The 27,300-nt window shown below is 47.3% G+C and overlaps 1 protein-coding gene across 1 annotated transcript in view; it reads left to right on the top strand.

The window, feature by feature from the left end:
- Positions 1-26,826, top strand: part of CEP164 (centrosomal protein 164) — a gene marked incomplete at both ends in the record, with an annotated part of 37,416 nt that extends 10,590 nt beyond the window's left edge. Inside the window, 26 exon segments of the mRNA XM_079545861.1 lie at positions 2,269-2,703; positions 4,155-4,238; positions 5,831-5,914; positions 9,233-9,318; positions 10,875-11,024; positions 13,097-13,315; positions 14,564-14,695; positions 15,047-15,263; positions 15,849-15,926; positions 16,186-16,317; positions 16,594-16,716; positions 17,237-17,380; positions 17,567-17,650; positions 18,046-18,114; positions 18,478-18,656; positions 19,100-19,226; positions 19,648-19,715; positions 19,917-20,124; positions 20,580-20,687; positions 21,692-21,806; positions 22,368-22,733; positions 23,198-23,264; positions 23,811-23,918; positions 26,426-26,468; positions 26,470-26,562; positions 26,566-26,826. Of these exon segments, the coding sequence (XP_079401987.1) occupies positions 2,269-2,703; positions 4,155-4,238; positions 5,831-5,914; positions 9,233-9,318; positions 10,875-11,024; positions 13,097-13,315; positions 14,564-14,695; positions 15,047-15,263; positions 15,849-15,926; positions 16,186-16,317; positions 16,594-16,716; positions 17,237-17,380; positions 17,567-17,650; positions 18,046-18,114; positions 18,478-18,656; positions 19,100-19,226; positions 19,648-19,715; positions 19,917-20,124; positions 20,580-20,687; positions 21,692-21,806; positions 22,368-22,733; positions 23,198-23,264; positions 23,811-23,918; positions 26,426-26,468; positions 26,470-26,562; positions 26,566-26,826 (3,780 nt within the window).
- Positions 26,827-27,300: the final 474 nt, after the last annotated feature.

Raw genomic sequence — 27,300 nt, 5'->3', positions numbered from 1 at the left:
CTTGAAGTATTATGTGTACGGAAAGAGGTGTAAACTTAAGAGCAAATGCTTTCCAGATGCTGCCAGACCTACCCCACTGTTCTTCTCTGCCTGGGACCAACCTGAAATCAGGAAGCAAAAGGGGAGCATGTTCAGCCTGCAGAGGAATTCTCTATGCAGTATGAGGTGGCTTGTTTTCTTCCCTCTCTTTTAAAGATAGGGTTGTGAAGGGTTTTGTTGTAATCTCTCATGTTCAAGCTGTTAAAATCTAAAGTGGCATAGTCATCCTGTTTTGGGAGATGAATAAGATGCGGTTTTGTTGGCTGCTGTCTGCACTGATTTTTCATCCCTGGATTGGATGCTTTTCCAAAAACATGATCCCACTGGTATCAGTGTGGGTTGCTGGGTTGTTTTTTTTCCTGTTTATTTTCCTCCAGTTATGCTGATCAGTAGGAAGTCTGGAGATAATGTGTTTGATAGGCAGAAATTCCATGTTAGTGTCACACAGCTGCAGGTGAAATGTGTTACAGCTTGTGAGAAGATCAGATAAAGCCAATTATAATCTGGATGGCTCTTCTTAGCCCCAAAATCTGTAGCAAATTCATGGTCTCTTTTTTACGCAAGGAAAACCTTCCTTCTCTTCCACCTGTGTGAGTGTCACAGTTCCCTATTCTGGAGAGCTACACTTGTCATCATTAAGGTGTAGCGTTAACAAAAATCTTCTGTATCTGTCCTTAAAATAGGATTCTACCAGGTAAAGAAATTATTCTGGGATGTTCCAGTAGCTGAGGTAAATTTTACTGGAGAGAGGTCTTTGTGTGTGCAGTGTATCAATGGATACATCTGTATGTTGTTGTATGTGCTCCCCAAAGGGAAAGATCTGTTTATGGTTTACAAGCCTAAGAATCCTGGTTGGTCTCATCTGGCACATCTTTTCTTGGACGTTATCAGATGTCCTGGGGAAAGGCTCTCATGAAAACTGCAAACCAAATCTGGCCAAACAGAAGCACATCTAGAGACTCGTCCCAGGTGCTCTTATCCCCAGATAAAAGGAAGCATCATGAAGATGGGTCCCCTGGAAGATCACTAAAGGAATGGCACCACCACGTACATTTTTCTGGGTTCTGGCACAGAGATGTTAGCCAGGCCTTTGAAGAGCCTCCTGTGGCTGGCTAGTGATTCAGTGGTGTTTGTGAACCTCTGCTAACCAGGCACTGAACTGGAAACAGGCCATAAGCTTTCATTTATTACTTGGCAGATTGCAGGTGAGGCTCTGAACTGTAGTTTTTTTGGAAAGTACCCAGTGATTTGATTTCTCTGTCCTCCCCTCTGCTCTGATTGATGACTCTCTCAGCCCTGAGAAGGTCTCTCAGACAAATGATGTGCCCAAGACAGCCTTCCAGTTTGCCGCAGCTCCGTGTTCAGAACTGACAGCATTCCAGTTGCACTTTGATAAAAATACATCGTTAAAATATGCAGTCTGTATGGTACACGCTGTACTCAGGATGCAGCTAATGTTTGACAAGATACCACAGCATTAATAAACAGCGAGAAAGTAGGAAGTGCAAGCAGTTTTGTTTGCGTACCGGCGAGGGAACCTTTTCCTGCTTCCTCCTGGCTGTCACGCTATTTGTTGTGAGTTTTGTGGGCCTCCCCACCTCTGGGAGATGCAGCTGAATCTTTGGGTGACTGAGTTCTTGCTTGGGATTGTTTTTCCCAAGGCCACTGGGAGAAACACATTTCTTTGTCTAATATCTTAGTTGAGTTCTGAACCAAACTGGGACTAGAGTGGCTGCTTAAATCAGTGCCTGCACTCGGCTCGTCCCACTGGGAAGCATGGAGGCTGCATCCTGCCTGCCCTTCTCTAGTTATTTTGTGCTAAATTTCTTGCAAACTTCCACTTGTGAGACAGACTCAATATAAAAGCCTTCTGCAGAGCTCCTGGGGTCTGATGGTCCCTACAGCAGCCACTGCTCACTCTTAGCTACTCGTGATTACAAAAGCAGTGGGGTAATCTCAGCCTCAGGAAATGAATGAGTTCATCTTAGTGTTCTTTTCGTTTGAAAGAGCCTGTATGAAAATAAAACCAAGCTGGTCTTGCTGAAGTCACCCAAAGCTTTGTGATTTTTTTTATTTTTTTACTTTTTTTGCTTGCTGTAGAAGAGCCCAGCGTTGTTTTCTGGTGTTGTTGGTGTTTCTGGTTGATGCTGGTGATGTTTTCACCCAGTATCCTCCCAGAGAGAGAGTAAAGAATGTTATAGCTGTAACTGTGTTTGACTTGCTGCCTAGAAGGAGTCTTTAAAATCAAGACATGCTGAAGAAGAGTCTTCCTTGGATTCTGGTGACACGTGCCCTCCAACTCCAGTTAAAGCTCTTTCTGGAGATGCTCACTGTAGGCTGTCTGACCAGAACAAAGAGGAATCTGATGAGAAACTCGCTGGGAATGAAGGACTGGGTGAGAAAGCTGCTGAGGTGCAAGGTGACGTCTCTGCAGCTGATGAGCTGCCACAGTCTCTGGAGGAAGGGAGAGCAGCAGGGACAGACGTGCCCAGCAGTCCTGGGCAACCTCGAGCTGCATGTCCAGATGCTGAAGCTGCTGAAGCAGATCAGCTGGCAAGCCTGGCTGTCACCGTTGACACCGTGTCTGTTGATGAAAATATAGTAAATGAAACGAGGGAGGAAGCAGCTGATGTGAAAGCTGACAGCAGGCTGGATGCTGGCAAAGTAAGCGACCTGCCTGCTTGGGTTTGGTGTGGAATCTGCTGTGGCTGTTCCCATTGCTTTGCAAGGCCCTGATTCAGGAAAGCATTTGGAGCACTTGCTCATTTTCTGTTTAGTCAGCATAAGTGCTTTCCTAATCAGCAGTGTGTTCCTATGGGGAGGTGGGGGTGGCAATAAGTGCTCTGAATTCCCAGATTGGTTTCTTCAGTACTGAGCTAGGAAATATTCTTCTCTGCATACACGAAGTGCTGTCCAAAGCAACTGACAGGCAAAAGCCCTGGACTGTGACGCATGTTTCAAGTCTTAGAGGAGAAATAAGTCTCAGCTTTCAGTGCTGCCATCTGTACTAAGCAAGCAGGTTTTATAATGAAGTTCACACCAAGCTCAGCTGTCTGTACTGCTTTGTTTCTCTCCTTCTGTTGTTTCTCTCAGCTTATGTAGAGATGGGGCTAAAGTGTAAAGTGAGCTGCCAGCTGTGATGTTTACAGCTCTGCAGGAGGATGCTGAGAGGGAAGCGTGAGGTCAGGGGAAGGGCCATACCTAGGGGCTGGCTCCCGAGCTGCAGCTCGTGCCCAGTACCTCTGTAGTGCTGCCTGGGAGGAGAATTGGCAGCACTGAGCTGCACCGAGGCACTCGATTGTGCAGGCTCTGGCAGGAGATGAACTGCTCTGCATCATGAGGTGCAGGTGGGTTAACAGCCTGGACCTGCAGCCACGATGTCAGATGCACACCTTTCAGTTCTGTTACCTGTCTTCCAGAAGCGTTAAAGTGAGACCTGAAAAATGATGCCTCTTCAGTCTATTTTCTTCCTGATAATTTTGGTGATTTCTCTGGTGTGTAATGTTTAAGAAATGATAAACCATATGACTGATTCTGGAAAACGTGTGCTTTCCTGAAGAGCTTAAAACGGAAATCTTTGCTTTTATAAATGCTCTCTTTACATGTTTGGTTTGCTGAAGTCAGCTGGACTGCATGGGTGTTAATGTTAAACAGTTCTGTATTGTTTCATTGTGACTCGGAACGTAGGAATGCAAGTAGGGACAGCAAGGTGCTGGATTTTTGAAGTGGTGGAAAAAGCTCTGTTCTGTGTGGCTTCATGATTTACTTGGTGGCCCAACAGCTTCTCAGAGCTGTGATGATCCTTGCAGAAGGAATGAGGCAGTAAGCTAGTGCCCTTGTCAGGGGTATTTGAAGAGCACTTCTTTGCCTTCCCCAGTCCCATCTCCTGTGTGCATCCTCCTTTCCCAGCCCTTTCTCTGTGGCATTCTGTGATTGTCTTGTGGGTTACACCCTTAGTGTCTCCTAACATGTTCGTTCACCTCAGACACTTGCTGTTTTTCTTCTTCACGGTATACAGAGACCAGATCTGTCTTCCAGTTATCATTTGTTGTCTTTTTAGTTGGAAATGCCTAAACGAAGCTGCAGGGCTAACACATGTACGTATCTCCTTTCAGCCTTCCAAAGTATCTGAGAGCAGTGAATGCATGGAGGACTTGCAGGCTTCTAACCACCTCGACCAGGAGCTGATCCAGCATGTGGTGAGTTGCCAGGAGCTCCTTATCCCTTGGCTATGGGCTTTGCATCCCTCTGGGAACACACAGCCAGCGTAAGGCTATAGCCATCTCTTGTATCCCTAACTCATGCAGTGACCCTAATGTCTGGCACAGATCACCTGTGTCACCCTTTGCTTAGCTCCCTTTGGTATTCAGGAAGACTCTTGGAATACTGAAGCACACTTGTGCTTAGCAAATTCCTGAGCCAGCACAGGCTGTATAGGATGAAGTGGCTTGACCAAGGACTATCTTTTTGGAGAGCAGTGCTTCAAGAGCCAGCTCTTACTCTGAAAGCCCTCTAGCTCCAGAGATGTGCTTTCGAGTTTGAAGCCAGACCCAAGTCAGGCACTCGGTAGGATTTCCAGGTCTGCCTGTGTGGTCCTGTCGTGTGTATTGCCCATGGTAGGAGGCTTGTGGTAATTCTGCAGTCAGGTGTGGTGAGAGACTTGTACTGAGCAGGAATTGCAGAAAAGTGCAGGTTCATTCTGAGGGTGAGGTAATAGCTCTGGCAAAGTAGGTCACTCGTAGCTGAGACTCCACTTGGATAATTGCAAAGTGGAAAATAATAAGCGATATAAAATCATGCTTTAAGGGATGAAATAGCTTTTTCTAAGGGAAATGTGCATGGCTGAGAGTCCTGGCTCCTGAAAGTTCCAGGGGGAGAACATGCAGGAGGATAGCCCTGAGGTGAGGGGTGAAGTGCCCATCAGCATCTCTTCATCTCTGCAGGAAACTGCTGCTGCCATCTGCCAGTGGGAGCGGAGGCAGCATGGCCAGAAAATGGCTGCGAATATCATTATCTATCAGTGTTAGTATGAGCCTGTGTTGGCAAGTGGCTGCTGCATCAAACAATACCTTTTCTAGAGCTTGCTTGTGGGCATGCGTGTGTGCTCTCTCGCATGCTGTGTGTGCAGCCAAGTGTGTGAACCCACAGCCTCTGCCAGTAGGGAGAATTCGGAGCAAGTAGCCCATGGGCAACTTGCAGGAGCTGACTTCCAGGAAAAAATATCTCAGAAGATCTGCACCAATACTGGGAATAGAGCAGTAGAGGGTTGGGGCTATAGATGCACTGTATCACCTGTGCCTGCTGTGATCTGTGGCATGGAAGAACGCATGAGGTGGTGTGGCAAGGCTCACTGCCCTGAGGCAGTTCATGATGCCCTTATGTGGAATTGCAGCTCGCTGGCATTGCAGGGAGTTTCCTTTGGGACCATCAGGGAAGGAGCCGCAGTGCAGTGCAGTGCCAGGGCCCCACCTGTGATGGTTCACACCGGTAGCTCAGTAACCCGTTACCTGTGTGTGTCCCTATGGGTTGGGAAACAAAACCCAACTTGCTGCTGCCAGGGCCATCTGACTGCGATACAGATATAATCTGTGCTTGGATGGAGGCCTGAATCTCAGTGTAGCCATCTCCCATGTCCTATAAACCTTTCTAATTGTAGTGGCTCTGGATATTTGAACCAAATTGCTGTCAGTGGGATGATGAGTGAGGATTCCTAAGCGTGTTCAGATTTTTTTTCTAATTTGTCAGGATCTCTCATGGGACGAGTGAACTGATCCTATCCTTTCTTCTTCAGGACTTGGCTTTCCAGAGCCAGTTTTCTGAGCGGGTGTTGGATGTAGATGCTCTGTCTCCTGCTTTAGACAAGTCATTGTGCAAGGTAAGTGCTTTATCTATGATTAGGGACCAATCTTGGAATGGGCAGGTTAAAACACTGCACTGTGGCATACTAATAGCAGGATGAAGCTATTGGCATAAAGATTTTGAGGCAGATGGAGCACTGTGACTTCAGGGAATGGATGAGAGCAGCAGTTCTAGCTCAGTGTTGTGTCTGCAGAGATGCAGGGAGTTGCAGCCACTCCTGTGAGGAGAAACTACACATATCATTCTCTTGGGAAGAGGTGGTTTGTGAGTGATGCATGCGTGCAAGCTCACAAGTGTGTGCCTTCACTGCCTCCAGTTACATGCATAGATAGCTGGCTTTCCTAGGGAGTGCAGGGAAGCAGAGTCTGTTTGGCTTTTTTCCTGTTGTGTGTATTTGTTCTGCTTAAGAGAAAGAAAAGATGAAGAGAACTTGTGTAACAGAGCATAGTAGCAGAAAATGAAGAAATGGAGGTTGCCTTCCATGGACAAAGAAACTTAATTTTAGGCATTTGCTTGCCTTGGCTGCTTTCATGTAGGGGAAACAACAGGATCCTTCCAGTCAGTCAGTGGCATATGAAGGAGTGTACACATGCATGAACACATCTGCTTCCTATATCGCGCTGGCCCCATATGTGGCTATGTTATGGCAGTTCTGACTGAGGATTGCTGTGCCTCTTGAGATTTTTATCCTTGTCTTCTCAGCGTGTTGCCAAGTCGTCCTTCTCAGCCCTGCACTCCTATTGAGCTCTCCCAGCTCTCCCTCTCCTGCACCATCTCAGCTCATCAGCGCGTTGGCTGGAGGAGCATGCTGCACAGCGAGGCAGAGGGTCAGGCTCCAGCTGGGGTTTACTCAGCCTTGCTCTGATTGTAAGTGAGTTGATCAGCTGCATTGGAGGAGACCTTGAGTGGCAAACTCACCACCTGTCCAGCAGAGAGGAGCAATCCAGTTTGTTAGGTTGTCTGGAGAATACACCTGTCCTCTTGTGCCTAATAATGAGCATAATCAGATGTGAAGGGAAAACAAAACATATGCCTGCTGTGTTCTCCCCCTTTCCCTCTCGCTACAGCACAGTCATCGTGCATACAAATGTCTTGTTGGAGCAGACACATTTTGAGTTTTTTACAGCCTTGTCTTGAGGAGGGAGAGGTGGATTTGAAATGGTGCCCCCCGCAGAACTGCAGCTGCTCTTTTGTTCAAAAGACAGAGGCTATTTCAAAATGAGACTCCGGAACGTTGGAATGTGATTATTTCCATGTAATGGACTTGCCTTGCTTTGAATATACTGACAAAATATTCTTCTTTTTTTTTTTTTTTTTTTAAATAAAAAAGACCTCTTCAATGGTGCTACATATGCACGACATTGGAGGCTTTTGGCTAGCGTGTTCTGGCAGGAGCTGTGTTAGATTGCAGTGGCAGTGTGGGCTGCTCTCTGCTAGACTTGACTTCTCTGCTGGCAATGGGAAGGTTGCTCCTTTCACCCTTCACTTAGCAGGCATTTAAAGTGCTGGCATCCTCTTTGCTGGCATTGTTACCAAGCTGAGGTTGATGGTGGTGAGGAGCTGGAAGCAGGCATGGCATTGGAGCTGTCACGTGCTGGAGACCATAGAAATCCTCCTCTCAAGGCTTCTTGGGGACTATGCTGTACGAAGAGGAGACAGCCTATTATCTGTCATCCTGGCTTTGTATTGTGAGCGTGAGATCTTTCCTGGGGGACTCAGCCTGGTGTCGAGCAGGACAGAAGACCAAGCTGCCAGCAGTACTCAGTGCTTCGCAGGGTCTGCTGGGGGTCCTGGAACAACAAGAGGGTTAAGGCTCTGGGAACTTCACAGGCAGGGCTTAAAATCCAACCCTTCTTCCCTGTGGGCGCAAGCTCTATTCGCCTTTCCAGATATGTCTGTATATTCCTACAGGGATTTCTGGGGAGATACGTTGGGCAGGAATGCAGAGGAGGTTCCAGACATGGGCTCAGCAGTGTAACCTGTAAACTCACCATCTTTATTCCCCAGAAGACCTCGTTCTTTGTTTTTCTGGCTTCTTTCCTCACACAGGCAGCAGTGACAGAGCCTGTTTTGAGCCAGGTGATGTTTTCTGGGCTCCTCAGTTCTCAGGAATTGAAGTCATTATTTAGGCTGGAGAGGTGGGGAGCTGCTGGGAGAGTTCTGACCAGGCTGATGTGATGGAAGGTGACAGCACTTGCAGGGAATCCTTCCGCTGTTTGCTCTGCTGAACATTTGCATAAATTACTGCTGTTTTAATTGTGTTATTTTGGCCCTGCTCCCTATTACATTCCTGCATGGCAAGGTCTGAGCTCACCTGCTATGTGTGGTCCCTGGAATTTCTGGATGGGCTCTGGGGACCCATATGTAGCATCCAGAAACCTCATCAGGCAGGATGGGCTGTTGGTTCTTTCTCTTGTAGGACTGAGGGTTTGAAGAGGGGACCTGTTTCCCCTTCCTTGGGTGAATTACACAAGTGTGTGTGTGTGTGTGTGTGTGTGTGTGTGTGTGTGTGTGTGTGTGTCTCCGTGTCCTTGCTGGAGGGATAGAGGTACCTGGTAGATGGCAGGTGGGAATAGGAACAGCTAACCATGTTACATTGAAATATTTGTTATTTTAAGTATTTCCTATTTCATAAATAAGCCACCTGAAGTCACTCTGAGCCTGTTATTGAGGGACCAGTTTAGTCAGCAGCATCCAGACTGATCTGTTCTGGATGGAGTGGTCAGAAGTCTCTGGGTAGGTGTGACTATATCGTATGGTGCCCATTGTGGTCTGTTTGGGAACCAGGATTCAAGGCAGACCTATTGTAATTCTGGTCACAATCGGTGCATCAGTTTTCTTTATGGCCACAGTACATTATTTCATGTTTGTATATGTGACATTCCTGCTTTAAAAGATTTGTCCTGCATTATTCAGACAGTTTATGGTTACTTGGATATGTAAGATGACCTCTGGGGGGGAATAAACAACCAAAGCTGATGTTGAGAGTGCTGTGTGCTGGCAGAGAGTTCATCTTCTGTACTGAAAAAACAACCCTGAGACCAATAATAGTAACACAACCTGGAGAGCTGAGCTCCCTGATGTCTCCGTGCTGATGGAGCCATTCCTCCATGTGTCCCCATGGTATCTCAGGATCTTGGTTACATGCAAGAGAAGAAATTAACGCGTTCAGCTGGGCATTCTGGAATGCCCTGTGGATGCACTTTAGTCCCTGGGCTTGGTGCTGGTATGTTAGACCAGAGTGCTCCTGCTTTTTGGTGGAGCCACTGTAAGGTCTGGGAGGCTTTGATGGCAAAGGAGCCAGCAAACTCCACATATTTGCTTTTACCTGCAGGCCCAGGAGCTGGGAGAAGAGGAAAAAGACCAAAGCAAAGCCAGTATAGATGAAGAGCAAAGCGAAAGAACAAAAGCTGCTGTGAGGTATGGTACAAACAGAACTAGAAAGGAGGCATAGACAGCTCTAGCTCCAAGTGACTTTCCTGTCTCATCTGTCCCTGCTGTGCTCAGGTCACTGTAACCTGTACAGGAGTTCCCTGCAGAGCACTCTGAGTTCCTGCAGTGTCTCACACAGTCTCTTCCATTCAATCTTTCTTTTCTCCCACCACCCCTTTAGTATCACCTCAGCAGATTTCAGCATTGTTTCAGCTTCTGGCTGGGAAGACAGCAAAACTGCCTGCCTTGCCCTCCTCATGACCACTCTGAGATGTGGAGCTGGCTTTTCCATTTCCCTTACAGCTACGTGGCTTTTATCTAAGGCTGTGAAAGTCGCTCTCTTGCCGTGATGGTCCGTTTTCTCATTATGTTGTGCTTTGTGGTGTTTAACACAGGTGAATTGGGCCCTAGCCTTTGCCTGATAACAAACGTTGCAGGTTTTGGGGCCAGTCAGTGCTGGTTTGGCAGGAGAGTTTAGCTCCAAAGTGAACAGTTCAGTTCCACTTCCTTCCTTAGAGGAGTCTTAAAGCCACTTGGCTTCTGTTTGGCCAAGCACAAATGCTAAGCTATTTTGTTATCCTGCTTTGTGGACATCTCTATAATGCAACAGCTGTAACCCCAGGAGCAACACAGGTTTCCCCAACCTTTAGTTGCTATGAGGGCTAGACTGTCTAGGTATTTTCCCCCGTTTGTGGAAACTTGTTTAAAGCAACTGTAATGTTGTGCTGAGCAGAGGGCTCTGTGGTCTCTAGAGCATCCTGCTCTGCCTTTGAGAGTTGTAACGTGGCGTTTATAGATGAATTGTGTCAAAACTCTTAGCCTCCACACAGAGCTACACAGCATTCTGGGGCACAGGGAATGAAGAAGCTGTTGCTTATGCCAGGAAAACCTGTGAACAGAAGAAGCTGCAGTCCATCTTAATGGTTGGCTGTGTGCAATTGGGATTCACAGCTTTGTGCTTGGAGGAGCTGTTCACATGAAGGTCCCTAAAAATGTGTTCTGCCCAAGGAATTCTCTTTATCACTTAGTACCTGCTTCCCAGCTATGAATCCTCCCCACTCACTCTGCCTGTACAGCTACGTTGTGCTTGCTTAATCTCTCTTCTCTGTGCTTCCAAGATGAAGTAGAACCATAGATGTAAACATGCCTGCCAATGTATTTCCATCTCTAATTTAGACTACAATATGAGCGTTACTAATAGGGCTGATTTATCTTGGGGAAATTCTGTAAGGACTTGCAAAGAGAGGGAGGTAATCCGGCAAAGATATTCGACATTTTGAGGTTGACAGACAAATTACACCCTCAGCTGCCTGTTAGTCTGGCAGTGCTCGAGGTGGTGTGAATGGTTTGGAGCTTTGTCGGGGCTTTGGCAGCCCCATATTGGACAAATGAAGCCCCTTGGCAGGCATGAGCTCGTGCTGCAGGCTGCCCATCTTGAGTCAGCTGCTCATCCCGTCTTCCCTCTGTCTTTGTCTGCTTGGAGCAGTCACTAGAATCTGATCTATGCTAATCTGATATTCTGTTACCTTTTTTGTGCTGCGAAGTGAGAGGGATCAAAGTGGTGGTGAAGCATCAGAACAGAAGTGTGTTGCTTTAGAAAATGCCAATCAAGAGGAGGCTGTGGCCCTGCAGCTGGATGAGGAATTGCCGGATAGCCTAATCGATCTGGAAGAACTTGCAGCCCTGCAAAAAGCGTAAGGGCTTCATTTAAGTCCCTAGTGTTGTATGCATAACAGTTTTTGTTCTTTCTTTTCTGTTCTCCCCATTATTTGAAGTTACTGTGTGAGGCTGGCGCGCTAGGAGATGCAGTTTGGTGGGCACAGCAGAGCTTGAGAGCATCTCAGCATGCAAATCCAAGCAGCTGTTCTCCTGGCAAGAGTGCCAAGGTAACAGTCTGTCCTGCGGAGGGTGAGAACAGCAGCTCAGCCCTTGGGGTCTGTGGCACAGGACTCTGTGGTATGGAAAAAGATCTGTTTACTTTGTACTTGGAAAAGCCTCCTTACCAGCATCACTAATGAGGCTAAGCATTTACACACCTAATATAAACAGTTTTCCACAGCAGTTTGCTTGCTGAGCAGTACTGAGATTGGAAGGAGGGAGGGGAAAAAAAATCCTCTCACTTTTAGAGTCCCTGGGAATGCTGTTTGGTTTGGGATAACGAGGTCAGAGCAGAAGATGGGAGAACTGAGTTTCTCTGCAAAAGCCAGTGGTCTGTCACAGTAGTAAATTGGTGGAGTTTGCTGATAGGTACCTGCAGTTTCACTGCAATGGAAGTTCCCAGTAGAGGAACATGCTGACTTTGCTTTCTGTGTCAAATGACAGATCAGCAGAAGTAATTGGAAAAAATAGGCAATGCATCTATCAAGACAAAGTGGTGGAGTAGCAATCTTTGGTTTGAAGACAAGTATCTCCTTTTTTTTTTATTATTTGAAATTGTGTAAATGTGCATGTGTTGGTTGGATAGTTATTTAAACAAAGATTTGAGCAAAAAAGAACAGTTTTAGGTGGAAGTACTCGAAGTGCTTCGCAGAGCAGCCTGGTAAATGGCACCTCCTGGAGGCATCAGTGCAGTTGGCCCGGAGCATGCAGTGTTACAGGGGAGCAGTAGTGAAACAGGATTTTTCCAGGACCCGGCTACCCTTTCCTCTCTCTCTGTTCTTTTGCTAATGGCTGCACGAGTAACCTTTTCTCTCTGACTCAAGGTTATATTACTAGAGCTGCTATTTCCCTGATTCCAGGCAAGACAGAGATCTCTGCCTTATGCTAGCAGTCTCGGGGCATGATGAGAAGACCTTGCTGCTTCAGCTTTCACTAGCACAGAATAAGAATTTTGTCCTTAGACTAATCTTCATTTCTCCCTCTTCCCTTTCAGCCTCTTTCAGACCTTGTAATTTTGCTACTCTATGTCTGAAAAAAAAAAAAAATACTTAATTAGAAACAGATTGGTTTTGAATTTTTGGAGAGCTTAGGGCTTTCTGTTGCCTAGGGCTGGCAAACTCCCAGCACGCTTTCGATTGCAATTGCGGAAAAATACCTGGTCCGTTAGAAATACATTGCCAATCCCTGGGTTAGAAGCTGGTGCTGATTGCATCTGCTTTTATGGTCCTAGGCAGGATTTCACAGCTGCTAGATCCTTTGTGAGGTGAGGCTGTGTTTCCCTCACGAGGTGAGCTGTAGCAGGTCCAAATAAGAGCCGTTCAGGACCTAAGTTCTGTTAGGACTATGTTTAAGTTATCAGTCAGAGTTTAGAAGTCAATGAGAGTTCCAATCAGTGGTGCCTGGGAACATCCCCAGGCTGGCTTGAAGCTTGGAGGATCAGCTGTGTGTTCCTCAATGGCCTTGTAAAAGTGCTCGCCTGTGTCTGCAGCACAGGAAAGTTCAGGATGTAAGGCTGGTGAGTTTGGCTGGCAAGCAAGGGAATGGATTTGTTTTCCAGGCATGTTGTAGGGAACAGTGACAGCATGAGTTCTGCACCAAGCTTGTCTTCTACCTGTGTGCCCTCCACCTGCCTCCACTGCTGTTCCTCACCTCCTGTGAGCAAAACAGCAAGTGCTCCACAGCAGCAAATAAAAAAAAGAAATCAAGTGGCTGCAATCCAGTGGAGATTCTGCATTTACTTTCCCTTCATGGAGAGGAAAGCTTGTGGAGTAGGAGGCTTTGAGATTTTTGCTTTGGAGGTGATACTGTGTGTGGGAATGCTGCTCGTTCCCTTTGTGTTACTCAGTTCTCTCACCCTTTTGCCAAAGGAACTTTTTGCTTCTGATAGGCAACCTGAGAAAGAAACAAAACAAGAGCAGTCCTTGACCCAGTCTAGTGAAGAATCCCTGGAGGGAGTAGCCAAGGAGCTGGAGAAGGAGGTCGAACAAGACAAAACGCACTTACTGCAAGCAAAGGAGGAGAAAATCCAGCAATTCCAAGAGGAAATGAGGCTACAGGAGGAGGAAGAAACTCAGAAGCTTTATGAGCAAAAAGAAAAATCCCTCAGGTACTCCTTTGTTTTTCCTATTTCTCCTCCTGAGTCTTTCCCAGGTGTGATTCATTGCTGGTGGCAGCAAGTTTGTGCTGTGTTATAGGCCACCGAGAAACAGGAGCTGCTTTGTGGAGCTGTGGGTGAAGGAGGCAAGAATAGAGCTCTTGAGGTGAAAAGGAGCATGGGGCTCCATCCTGACAGTGGCAGTAAGGATCTGCACATCCTGAAATGGGCAGTGGTCTGCTCTCAGAGCTGCTCTCAGTGCTGCCAATGCTCAGAGCAGAGTACAGCCTGCCTGAGGAAAGCTTTCTCCCTCGTTACAGGCAAGAGAGCATCTTCCTTGTGTCCTGTCAGAAGAGCTATGATTCGAAACACATGCAACTTTCATAGAGCTGTGAACTTGTCTCTTATTGTTAACCTGGGAGAAGTTTCTAGTTCACTGCTTGGAGCTTTACCACCTGGCAGACTTTCAAATCTTGGTCTAAGTGGTAGTAATAGGGCTGGAAATTGGGGCATTAGAGAAGATGAGGTTATCCCAGAGGAACTATTTGAAGCTCTGGTACTGCTTGTATTACAGGAGGACTTCCAAACAAGACTTTAAGGAATAGGGCATGGATTTCTACGTGCAAAACCCAGCCAATGCAAGAAGATCTAATGGCAACCCAGGGAGCAGAACAGCAATAGGAATGGTGTCCTCTGTTCTGGGGGACTTTTCTCTCAAGACTTGTATTACAAACATCAGGGCCACCCCAGATAAGCTCTTAGCAGCACACAGGCAGCCAGAAAAGGTTGCCTTGACATGAAGCACTGTGGGGATGCTGCCTTCGGTGCAAAAGAGGACAAAAACTGTACCTGAAGGGAGAAATGTCTAAGCAGTGGGGAAAAAGGGTGTTGTGCAAAAGCATGAAGCTTTATACTAATGCATCCAGCTACCTTAGCTGGGAATCTGCCTCCATTTCATAGAGTTGATTTTTACATACCTGGGAAAAAAGTGCCACCTATGATGACAGTATAGTGAGCCTTTAAAATACACCACAGGAGCTTGATGCTTAAGGGCTGTGTCTCCTGTACCAGCAGCCAGACTGTGAAGGTATGGAAGGGAATTAACTGTCTGGAACCTTGGGAATGCATCTCTCAGGCAGGTGCAGTGAGTGGGAGCTGATCTGTGTGCCTTGGGGAGGTGGTTTGAAGACATTAGAGCTTCCTGAACCTTTTATTTTTTTTCCCCTCTTTTTTTCTTCCTCCTGGCTGCTCATCTCTCAGGACACTGAAAGAGGATTTGGCAAAGGTTTGTGAGGAGGAAGAATTACGTGTGAGAAAGGAGGAAACTGAAAGACTCTCAAAGCTGCGAGCCACCATCACCTCTGAGACTGAGGCAGAGAAGGAGAAGATAAGGTGAAAAGTTTTTCCACAACAAGCAGGAAGCTGCCATCCTTAGGGACATAAATTGTGGGTTTGAGAGAGAGAAGCATCTTGCATGCCATCAGCATCCACTTGAGGTTCTTTAGCCAGCCTGAGCTTCCTGTAGCTGCTGCCTTGCCCTGTTAGAAAGCTAGGAATCATGAGGACCCAGCTATGATGCTGTTTGCTGTTTATTTCCAAGGTCTTTGCTATTCAAAGTGTACATTGGTTCTCAACTTCTTCTGGGGTTTTCACGTCTGATCTTCTGAGCTCTGGTTCCTCAATGGAGCCCAATGTTAAAGTACCAAATTCTGACTGGCTCCTCTGCTCTTGTAACTCTACCAGGGCAGAGCAAGAGCTGGCACTGCAAAAACTAAGAGAAGAGTGGGAGTCCCTGCAGGAAATGGAGAAGGAGAACTTGGAGAGGAAGAAGCAGCTTGCTTTGGAGAAAATGAAGCTGGAAATGGAGGAAGCTCAACAGAAAGAAACAATCAGGCTAGAAAAAGAGAAGGAACAATTCCTAAGGGAGCTTAAGGAGAGATTAGAAATGGAAAAGAAAAAGGTGAGACTCTTTTGTTACCAACTAGAGCCAGACCCTTGCTGTTTATGCTGACCTGACTTGCACTGCAATGCTGAAGTTAAATAAGATTAAGTAACACCTGCATGTGCTTTGATAATGACTACGTTAAAACACAAGGGAAAGATGTTTGGCATGCTGGTAGAGCTGTGATTGGGCTGGGGATGCTCCCCTTGTTTTGTTACAGAGGGGATTAAATAGTTGTTTCAGTGGCCACATTGCATCTGAAGGAAAAAAATATTGTTCTTCTTGGCCAAGTGAAAGCAAACTAACTTATCAGGCTAGAAAACCTCTTGGGTGTTGCTTTAGCACTCTGGAAGGCTTGAGGTTCTTGAATAGAGGCAGCTGATAGTCTTTCCATGGGATGGCATGTCTGAGATCCACTGGGATCTTCTGGAAGGGAAAACGTCCAGAGAGTGTACTGTGCATTACTGTGCATTACTTGTTTTGAAAGGGATTCACTGCGCTTTTGCTGCTTGTGGATAGAAGTTAATTGCAGCTGCACCTTGTATGGCGTTGTCCCTGTAAATGAAGGATTGTCAGCAGACTGTTTGGCTTGTCTTCCTGTAGGCTGCAGAGGAGCTAGAGAAACAGTTTGCAGCTGAACTCCAGCAGCTGAAAACTGCAGCAGAAGAGAAGCATCGAAAGGTAAAAGATGGTGTCCCCAGAATGGAAATTGCTTTTTCGTCCCACTCCATTTCCAGGTGTGGGCAGGGTGGGTGGCATTAATTTTTTTCTACTTCCTAAACATGGTTCTGGTTTGGCTCAGTATTTGGTCATGTTCCAAGTTAGGGGGTGGTGGGACTGTACATGTTGATCTTTGCCATGCTTCTTGATCTCTGTAGGAGGATGCTAGAGAGATCTTGTCAGAAGGGTGACAAGTCTCTGTGGGTGGTTTTCATGGCAGGTCACTTCCAGCCTGCAAACCCAGATAGCGGAGGCACAGAGGAGTGAGGAGGCTTGGTTGCGTGAAGATTTGCAGAGAGCAGAGGAGAAAGTGCAGCAGAAATCATACCAAGTAGCAGAATATGAACGTGAGGCAAGTATTCGTCTTGGATGCTGAGAGTTCTTTGTTCTCCATTGATGTTTGGTGAGGTCTGAGATGCAGAGTTCCCTGCCCAGGGGTGACAGTGGTGCGCACTGGGGAAGGGACACTCCTGCAGCATCTCCTTTCACAAAGTGCTTTTTTGCTACTATCTAGGCTGTGGCCTGATCCCACTTGCAAGGTTCTCAGTCCTTCTGTTCGTGTGGGAAGCTGCTCTCTTGGGGAGCCAGTGCAGTGATTCAGTGAAGCCTCTTTGTGTCATCATTGCAGCTCAGTGAGCTTATGAGTGAGAAACGCCATGAAGTGGAAAAAGACCATGAGAGGAAAATGGAGAGGATGAAGGAGGAGCACCAGGAGGTCCTAGCAAGGATTCGGGATCAGTATGAAGAGGAGGTACTTCTGGGGAAGTGCAGTGGACTGGGAGATCACTGTTGCTCAGCTGGACTGTACCTGGGCTGGCACTGCTGCTTGCCAGCTCTGCTTATCTCAGCCACTCCTAGAACTGGGGCATCTCATTTGTTTTAGTGATTTGCTGCTGTGTAAAGCAAACTGAGGCTCAGGTTATGAGGTTAACCTGTCGAAGCATTCTGTGCAAGCAACTTCCACGTGCATTTGTGGACTTCTGTATTTAGAGAAGCTTTTTGATGGTTCTGTAGTTGCCTGTTCTGGAAAGCTTCCTGTCACACAGTCAGCAGTGTATGACAAAACCCTATCATGGGTCATTTCTTCTTTCCTGAGCCATCTTCATAATGATATTGTACCTACAAGCGGCAGGCTTTAATCTTGCTGAAATTGTTATTTGCTAAGGACATGTTGTGTGATGAGCTGGTTATACAGAGCGCGTGTCCTTTGTGTTCATGGCTTGCTGGAGGGTTTCACTCGGCCGCCTTTTCTCGTTTGTATTCTGTGACAGGAAAGAAAGCAAAGAGCAGAGCTGTTTGAAGGCCTGCGAGGTGAGATGGCTCGCCTCCGACAGCTCCATGAAGCAGAGGTGAAAACTCTGCAGGCAGAGCTGGATGAACGTCTGACCGCACTGCAGCACAGGCATGGGGAGAAGGTGAGGAGAACCCTGCTTGGCAGTTTGGGGCTTGGCTGCTTGGGTACTGCGACACCTCCGTGCATCTGCCACCCTCTGTAGCCAACAGAAATACAAGTGGCAGGTCATTCTCTCCTGGTGGCAGAGCTCTGCCTGGTGGGTGAGGAGCTTGTGCCATTCACTCTTTAAGTTGACATTTCTGTGCAGGAAAGAAGACTCCAGGATTCAGAAAATGAGCTTGAAATACGTGCAAAGAACATTAAAGCAAGATCAGTGCAGCTTCTTAGCCAGGTGAGTCAGCTGTGTTGGGCTTGAGACATTTCCTTGCCTGAGCTGCTCCCCGGCTGCTTCCTGGCTGGGTTGTATTTGGCACCCAAGTTACCAGGTTTCAAGATAAAACTTCTGTCGTGAGGGCTAAGTGTTCTTAGTAGCACAGTCTCACAGTTAGTGGTATTTGTGGTGAAAGTCAATGCCTTGGCAGTGCTCCTCTGTTTTGGGAGGCAGTATATGAATTCTGTCACTTACAGGATGGGATGAAGCAAAACAGAGATCAGTGTTCAGGTAATCTTGAATTATCTTGAAAATTAGGCCTGACCTCTGTATTTCAAGTGTTGTTGAGCATCAGCAGTCTCCTCTACTAGTATCTCTATGTTCTGGTAGTCACCTCCTTTTTCTGCTGTGTCTAGGAGGAGTCTCTGAGAAGGAAAAAGCAGCAGCTGCTAGATGAAGACAGACGGACTGAGCGAGAAAGAGATGTATGTATGCCTTGGCTCTGCAAGGGATCTGTGCTGCTTTGGTTTTGGGGGTGGAAAGGGGAACGCACTAGAACCATGGCTTAAAAAATGAAAGCTATGTTGTTTTCTAAACTGTGAGTTTGCAAGTCCCCTCCTGCCCCTTTGGCTTGACCTGGAGAGTCTTCCTGCTGGGAGTTTGGTTAGCTCAGAGGTATTTCCCAAAAAGAGCAGGCAGTCTTGTTCCCCTGGGATTGACGTGTGATGTGTGTTTGTAGCTCTGGGACCTCCCATGAACTGTGCAGATAGCAGAAGTCTCTTGCATGCAGTGTGCATTCACTCCATTGTCAGGGAAGCCTGAGAGATTTTTTGTTTGTTTGTTACCAGGAAGCTGCTTTAGCTTCTCAGCTCCGCCTGGAGGAGAATCGGAAGGAGCACACCAACCTTCTTGAGTCCATCTGGCAACTGCGTAAGGCTCTTGAGGAGCTCCAGGACCAGAAAGCTGAGCTGGAGGCCCAGGTGGATTTGCTGCAGACTCGAAGCCAGAGGCTGCAGAAGCGTATCAGGTGTGTGTCTGCGTGCGAGAGATTTCCTCTAGTGCTCAAAATCTACCTGGTTACTGGTGTTGTCTGCAGGTGTTGCACGAGCAGTTCAGCTGTGCCTAAGAGCAGTGGCAGTAGGCTGTCTTAATGGTCGTTGTCAAACTGCTTTGCTACTCTCTGATGTACCCCAGCCCTGGGTATAGAAGTCTGTATCTGAAAACTGCTATATGAAGTCTCTTATTTGTATTTATTCCTGTATGTGGGAAAAAAAACTGTATGAGACAGCAGCTGTAAGCTGTTGTGAATCCTTGTCGTCAGCATGTTTCTGTGTTCCCACTTGTCTTTCATGTCTGGCCCTTTCCTGTCTGGAATCTGGAGGTTGCTTTGGACACTTGCTGGTAGTTTACTGGGCTAGGAGGACCTGCAGTCTAATGAATTGCTGCCATTGTTGCCTTTTCATGTGGCAGTGAGCTTGAGGCAGCTGTCAGGAGCAAGCAGGAGACTTTGAAAGAATTGGAGGCAGAAGAAAGTGCAGAGTCTCCCAGAAGGAAAGCTGAGCTCCATGTTGAAGACCTGAGAGAAACTATTCATGCTGTGAGTAGAGCTGTCTGCAAAGGCATTTGCCTCGTGAGATCTGAGGCTGTAACTTTCTGAAAATTCCAGCCTTGGCTCTTTCTGTCTAAGCTCGTTTCAGATGCATTGATGCATTCTCCTTTGCCAGAATACATCGATGTTTTGTACTCCTTGTTGCTTTCTGCCTATTATTAGGGGAAAAGGAGCGTGGGATGCCTGAGTGCCCTTGAAGTCAAAAGCAGGACTTGAGTGGGAGATGGAAATGTCTCTTACTTAAAATACCACACAACAAAATATCCCCAGCACTGGTCTTGGATCAGGGCAATAATACAGTGATGTCATCCAGACATCCATTTTTGCCCCTAATTTGATTCTAATGGGATCCTGGGGTTCAATTTTCTTGTGCATATCTATCAGTGTTTGAAACGTTTCCACTCTTCAGCATTCATCCAGAGAGCCTGCTTCCCCGCCTTCTCAAAGCCATGAAGACAGCAACTTCCAGTTTGATCAGTGAGTATCTGTGTACCAGCTACTTCAGAAAATGTGGTTCTCTTGTGTTTGTTTTTTTTCTTCCTTGGGTTTTAGAAGCAGATGTTTTTGCTTGAGTTTTATATGCATTGCACATACCGTTTATTGTGGGAGGGATCTGCATGAGGCTTGCTGGATGGAGAGGCCAGCACAGAAGGCCAGAATTGTACCTGTTTCTTATAGAGTCAGGAGCTACATCTCTGCTGAAGGAATCTCCATCAGAAAAGCCAAGGAATTCCTGGTGCGTCAGACCCACTCCATGAGGAAAAGACACACAGCACTGAAAGCTGCAAAGCAGCAGTGGCACCAAGATGTGCAGAAAGCACAGGAGGTGGTGCAAGATCCTGACAACTCCCAGCTCCTGGAGGGAATGCGCAAGAACCTGGAAGAGGTGAGTCACTGAGCACTGGCAGGCGTCCATCCCATCAGCAGGGACAGGCTCACAGTTGTAGCTCTGCAGCAGCTTCGCTCTTGCTTGAAAACTGATCCCTGAGTACTTGTCAGTTCTGCTGATACATCAACCAAAGACAGGGAAAAGGTCTTCATTTCCTTCATTGACAGAGCACTCCTATTTGCAGATTTTTGCTGCAAAGCTGTTGACTGTTGGATGCAGGATTGTGACACCCCTTTTTCCGTGGAGCGATGTTGCCTTAGCCTTGTTCTTTCCCTTCTGCACGTTCCTTTTTGTTGCTCTGTGGGACTTGGGAGCAGTTTAAATCCAGCAGCATGATTTCTTGTGCCAAGTAGAAAAGAGATGGTGAAAATCACCGTGACCACTAAAGTAGATAATTTCCTGTTGTTCTTGGGTAATTTTCCTCCTTGGCATTGCTGTTTGATCCACTGCAGGAAGCCAAGCAGCTGGACAAGATGAAGTCGGCTATGCGGAAAGGACAGGTGCTGCTGAAGAAGAAGGAAGAGAAGCTAAGCCAGCTGGAGTCGTCCTTGTTGGAGGAGGTAAGCACAAGCATCCTGCTTGGACCTGCCCAGCTGTGCTCCCAGTTTGCAGAGCTGTTGGCCTCCTCCCATAGGCAGGAGTCTCTGCAGAGCTTTTGGCTGTGTTGTGCTTTGAGAGCAGACTGATGGGTCTGTGAGAAGAGTGGGAGAGAGTAGGCGAGACAAAGAGCTGGAGAGAATGACTGTGGTGCACATGATTCACCAGGTCTGAGGTTTGAGATGGAGAGTTTGTCCCATGATTGCAGCTTGCCGGTCAAGGCTACTGGCATCAGGGTTTGAGTTGGTTGGAAAAAAATCTGCTAAATGAGCCCTCAAAGCTTCTTAGATCAGAAGCAAATCTATGTTAACGCTGATAATGCAGATTACAATATAAACTGAACTCCAGTTAGAATTGTTAGATATTTTATTAACTGTCTGTGACTTGGGCAAGATGGCAAGTATTTCCCTTTGCTGATGGCATCTGGACTCAGCATTAAGCGTATGACCCAGAAAGCAACCTGAAAAATCGGCATGATTTTTGCCTGGAGAGAACGAGGGCAGGTCACCTCGTGTGAGGTGGAATCCACTTTACTTTCCTGTTCAGGACAGACCTTGGAATCTGTCCAGCTCTGCTTGTGAGCATGTGGCCTTAGAGCAGCACTGTAGATGTGAATGCAGAAGACTTCTGGTGGCCGAGCACTTTCTGTTGGTGCAAAGAGATGACCCAGCCTGCAAGAGCTATAAGGCATATTTGATGCACAGAACATTTTGACTTCTGCCTGGAAGGGCTGGTTCATGCAGCTGTTAAATTTGGCCTCCAGTGAATGCACGTGCTTCTTTCAGAGGCCACACAGTCTCTTTACTTTTCAAACGTTGCTGTTGGAGTCACAAGACTCTCTTTTCACCTGTTCTGTGCCTGTCCTCATGCAGTCCTGCCTGCGTAGATGAGCTGTAAGCAGTAGTCCAATGGCTTTGCTGTTGCAGAGACAGAAAGCAGGTTTTATTTGCAATGTTTCCCTTACCAGCTTTCAGATGAAGATACACTAAAGAGTGTTGCATGCAAGAAGATGGTGACTTTTGATCTCAGCAGCTCTGAGGACACAAACAGTATATCCAGTGCAAACGTACATTTGCCAAAGTGTAAGTTTCTGACTGGTTTGATGCTCTGTGCTCAATGTTTTTGGCAGTGTCTGGCTTTCCCTTTTGCCTCTCAGTTGTATGTAAGGCTGTTCCTGTTTGTACTCATTTCAGTCTAAGGCAGCTTTGCTATTTATGACTGAGACTGCTCTGTATATAACACTTTGCTTGAAAAACTTATTTCCTGCCTGTAGTGGTGCATGAGAGGGATGGAATCTGTGCATGAACTTGCCTCTTAAATCTACCCTTATTTTTACTGTGGAGTGTAAAACATGGCTTCAGCTGTTCCTTCTCTGCTGCTACAGAGCTGTCATGCTCTGTCAGTGTCCAGGCTTCCTCCTCACATCTCTGTCAGGAGAAGTTGGTGCAGTTTCCCATGTCTGCTGCTTGTGCTATTTGCCTTCTGTTCCTTTAAAATTAATCTTTGTCTCTGGTGCTCTGTCTGTGAGCAGAGACTGATCAAACTCAGCTCACTGTGGCGCAGCGCGAAGTGAGTCCTGATAAGGAGACAGTGTCTCCCTCACCTTTCCAGTGATTCCTTTTTTCCCTTCTTTCCTCTGCTAGCTGACCTGCGAACAGAGGTGCAGATTGCCCTACAGCAGGACAAGATCCAGTACTTGACAAACTCTGTGCAGCACATCACCAACGAGCTGAATGGGGTCCTTGGCGTTCTGAGCTCTCTGAACACCCTCCAGCCTCCGCTCCTCACTTCAACACAGGTGCCCCTGCAGGTTCCCTGTGACAGCATTCCTCTTTCTACGTATTCCACCTTGGCAGGATTGCAGGCAGGTGCCTCCTCGAGGCCCTCTGCTGGGCTGTCTGTGCCTCACCAGTGGGCCTGGGGCACTGGGCTGAGCTCCAGCCGCTCCTTCGTGGCTGGGCAGTCAGTGGACCGTTTCCTGGCAGAGAAGTGGCACAAGTACTTTCCAGGTAGGTCTCCTGTCCTTTCTCCATCTCACTGCTTGCTTATGACTTCTGATTTCAGTGCTGCGTGTTCTAATCAGCTCATCATGCCAACCTGTACTGCTGTTGAGAGTAGCACTAATAAGATCAAGAACGAGAACCTCATTCCTGGTAGTACAATATATGTCCAACCATGCTATCCTGCCTCTAGAAAAGTTTGGCCTCTGACATACACAGGAGAAAAGTTATTAAAGAAATGAGCAAAAAGGAATCCAGATCTTGCAGCAGCCTCCCGTGGATTGGAGATAGGGTTCACCATCTCAGCTTCCTTTATAACAACGCTGAGCTCTTGGCACATGGTTCCACTTGTAGGGACAGCGTCCATAACAGGAAAGCAGATGCATTCAGATTGTAAAGCCTGTTGATTTTTTTCAGTGAGGGGGGACCCTCACTAAAATGTGTATTTAATGTTTTTAATGTTTGTTTCCCAGGTGGGTTCCCATCATCCAGTGGAAGTTCTGGTCCTTCAGACAACAAGCTGGGATATGTACCTGCAAGGTGAGTGTCTTTTTGAGTGTTCTTTTTTTCGTTGTATTGCCTTTATTTGCCTGGAATAAGTTTTAAATTAGGTGATTTTGTTTCTTACCTACTTGTTCAGTGAAGCAAATTAGATATTAAGAAGATAAATTAGATACCATTGGTTACTCACTGCCACATGCCTTGAGACAGCAGCTTTATTTCAGAAGCCAGAGTTGTGCAGCTAGCACTGATCTCAGGAGCAGAATCCAAGGGTGCCAGCTGTCTCCAGGCAGAACTCTGGCTGGCTCTGCTGTGGCAAGTGTCACTGGAGGGGTGGCACTGCAGGCTGCCTGCCAGCTGAGCCTTTCTGATGCTACACAGGCTGAAGGAAGGACAGCAGCTAGGTGGGATGGGGGGGCTGTTGCTGCTCCAGCTCTCCCTCGTGATGTGGCTGTGCAGAACAGTTAGAGCTCAGAAGAGGTTGCTTGTTAACCTTGGCTTTTTCTTTAGCTATGCTTTTTCTCATCTCCGAGTTTGTTTCTGTCTAAGCCTGTTTCCCACTTCTGTCTTTTTCTCTCCCAACAGTGAGCAGATGCGCGTGTTCCAGAGCCGTGAGTCAGACAAGATGAGTATTCAAGGAATGATTGAGACCAACAAGAAATGGCTAGAAGACTTCAAGAGTGATTCAAGGATGTATCCTTTGCCTGGATCTGGTCTCTAATTGTAGTCCAGCTTCCTGCAGCAGGCAGGAGGAAACAGCAGGAGGTGAATGAATCAGGAGCCACTAAAGGATTGAACAGCAATTTTGAAGCCTTAGCCTCTATTTTAGTGTCCAGTTCTGCAAAAGAATGTTGTTTAGCAGTTGGAGCACGAGTGACCTGGTTTTTCCATCTTTGAGCTGTGCTTACCTGAGAGATTCTCCTTCCCTTCTCCCAGTTGTGAAACACAACAGTTGGAGACAGTAATGTGAGAATTTTGCCTGCTGTTGTAGGCATGCAGTTGGTGCAGTTGATACAGGCAGCCTGGTGTGAGGGAGCCATGAGCACAGCCCAAGCTGTGTGTGGCAGCTGTGACTTGCAAGGTGAGGTGGCCACACGGCTGTGCAGGGAGGCCCTGGGCTCCCTGGTGGAGTTGCCCTGTCTAACTCAATTTGGAGACGTATAAGTGAGTGAAACCTAATGGGAATGTTTCCAGGTTTGTGTTGTAACAGCATTATGTGGGGCTGGAAGTATCTCCTTTGCAGTGTACACTGATATTAGCAGCAAATCCCTCAGGCCCTCTGATAGCACACACTGTCCTGAGCGCAGCGCTCCTTTGAATTCCATAATCCCCCTTTAATTCCATTTGACTTGGATGCAGAGGGCTGAAGGCAGCACGTGTGTGTGAGGCTGGTTCCTGCCCCTCAGTACCTGCCCTGTCTCCTGGCTGTGCTCATGCCTGCTAATCTCTTGTGTAAGCCATGCTTTTCCTTAACCCAGCTGTCAGACCTCTCTTCCCAGGCGCAGAGAAGCCCCCTGCCAGCAGCTCCAGCCTACTTCAGCTAGGGCTGGATGAAAACAGACAAATTAAAGTGTACCGTTACTGAAAGGTGGGACTTGATGTTTTCAGCCCTCGACTCCGGGCACAGGACCTGGAGAGATGATAGCTGGGGGCTGTGCAGTCTCTCTAATGGTACGGTGGGTTTTGGTGATACCCAGCCATCTCTGTCTTTGTGCTGTGCCCTTGAAATAAAGTCTCTTTACAAGAGAGTGGAGGGAGGAGGAAGTGAAGTTCCCAGGTGGATTCTTCTAATCCTGTAATGTGTCCAAATATACTTTATAGACTGTTTAATCCAGTGGTGAAATATCAGGGCTTCAATAAATCAACAGTTCTCTCATTAGTATTCTAGAAACTGTGAGACATAGCTGTGAATCATGGAGAACTTTGAGTAACTGGTCAAGGGGGAGGACATGAATCTAGCTGAGACTTTGCTAGAGGAAATGTATCAGGAAATGAGCCCACACTGATGCCCAACAAATGCTTAATTACAGATGAGCCAAGTCATCTGGCTTCTGTGGCGAGTGCATGAGCAGGGGAAAACGGGCAGCAGAATGGCTATAGAATTGGGAAACAGCAGATCTTGACTCTGGGAAATGTTCCTCTCTTCTGGTGTGGAAACAATAGGAACAAAACCAAGGGTGGTTTTCATGGCAGATATTGTAGGAAAGAGTTCCCTGCGTCCTCCTCTTTCTGCCAGGCTGGCCAGAACTGCGCAGCATAACTGTGCTATGGGAGCTCAGCTCATGTATTACAAATGTGCTGATGGCAACACGGAGCAGGGATGGCAGGAGAGCGAGCAGCAGTGTCTGCTGGTGCAGGCAGTGCTGGGGAACTCAGCCTAGTGTGACTGCGAGGAGACAAAGCCCCATCTGCATCCTTCCCTGCCCTGGGGAAGGGGATCTGGAGCTCAGCAGCTGGGGCTCTTCCTGCACAGCAGGGCTGCGTGGCAGACCTGAGCGCTGGCCTCGCTGCTTGGAGCAGCTCTCCCAAAACCTTGAAACAAGGCTGGGAGCAGGGCTGGGGAGTTGGCACATGCTGTGCTCCGATGTGAGCTCACACCTCAGCAGGTGGCTGTGGTTGTGGTGCTTTGGATGGGCTGCATTCAGAGCACAGCCACGTCCTGCTGGCATGCAGAGGTCGGCGGGGGCTGCTTGAATCAGAGGGGTGGGAGAAATCAGGCCGTGCTTTCATACCACTAAGTGGGGAAAGTGGTATTTGGTTGTTTTATCAGTCATTCCTCCGAGCTGACTTTAAATATTTAATGCTGTAAAAAAACGCTGTACCATTTGCTATTTTGTCTGATGAGAAGTCTGCATTTCAAGGGATCCCATCTGTGAGAAATCAGCTTCAAAGTCGCTCTCTCTGGAGACAGCTGATGCGGGGAGGATGGCGAAGTTGCTGCTCTTCACCCTTCAGTGCTGTTTTGCTTCTCAGTGGCTAATGATGTGCAGCAGAGTAAAGCACAGCTCCCCCTTCCTGGCTGTTGTGCACTGGCACAGCATTGCAGCGATTTGTGCTGTGAGGGTGGCAGGGGAATGTTTACATGCAAATAGAAATATATTTTTGATGAACATTTTAAAACTCTCAGGAAGAATGTCCGTATTTGCATTTATTTTTATTCTTTTGGGGCTGAACTCCTTAATATTTTCTAAATTCCTCAGCCAGCCTTTGTCCTGGGATCTTCTGCAGTGGGTAGCATCACGCTCGTGTCCTTGCTGAAGAAATCCCAGCTGAGCTGAGCTGGGAGACCTCGTGTGACCACAGGGAATGGCAGCTGTGTGGGGCAATCCCTTCTCCATAGGAAGGGATGGATGGAAATGCAGATTTCCTGTCTGCTGTCAGATTATGCCAATCCCTGCCTAGAGGGATTTTGCTTTTGGTTTCCCAGCTCTTGGTGGAACACGTGGCAGAATCTCTAGTTATATTTTGGACTTCTGGCTCCCTGAAGGTGGGGGGAGGCTGTCAGCACGGTGGATGCTGCACCCAAAGCCGTGCAGCTGAGCTCAGGCTGCATTCTGAAAAGCATAGATTGGTGGTGTGGGGGAAGCGCCTGCTTTCTTAGCAATAATACATTTTGAAACATGTTTATTCTTCCTGTTGAAACTTGTGATCGCTGTATCTGGTTTTGTAAGCAAATTAAATCAACACGAGTCTGTTTTGTATGGGGTGATGTTTGCGGCTTTATTTTTGCTTGCTGAGCCATCCAGCTGTAGTCTCAGATAGCCAGCTCGTACTTACCTTTCACATCTTCCCCTCACTTTTCTCCAGGCTGCTTCATGTTTTGTCTTGTCAAGGTCATCTCTGGCAATTTTTAAGACCACTTCAGCTCGCTGCAGCTTTATTACCATTATTCTATTAAGCATCTGGCCACGGTAGCAAACGCAGGGGCAGATAGAAAGCTGGAAAACAAAACTACAAAAGCAATTCTTCACGGGGCTCTCAGCCAGCAGGACAGCTTTTCATGGGCTTGTATCCTGCCCTTTTCATAAAACTGTCATCCAGACTCATTACAATGGTTGTCTCCCTTCTGAGCTTC

The sequence above is a fragment of the Tetrao urogallus genome (assembly GCF_951394365.1).
Source record: "Tetrao urogallus genome assembly, chromosome: 22".
Classification (NCBI taxonomy): Eukaryota; Metazoa; Chordata; class Aves; order Galliformes; family Phasianidae; genus Tetrao; species Tetrao urogallus.
This window is presented reverse-complemented; position numbering and strand designations above follow the sequence as displayed.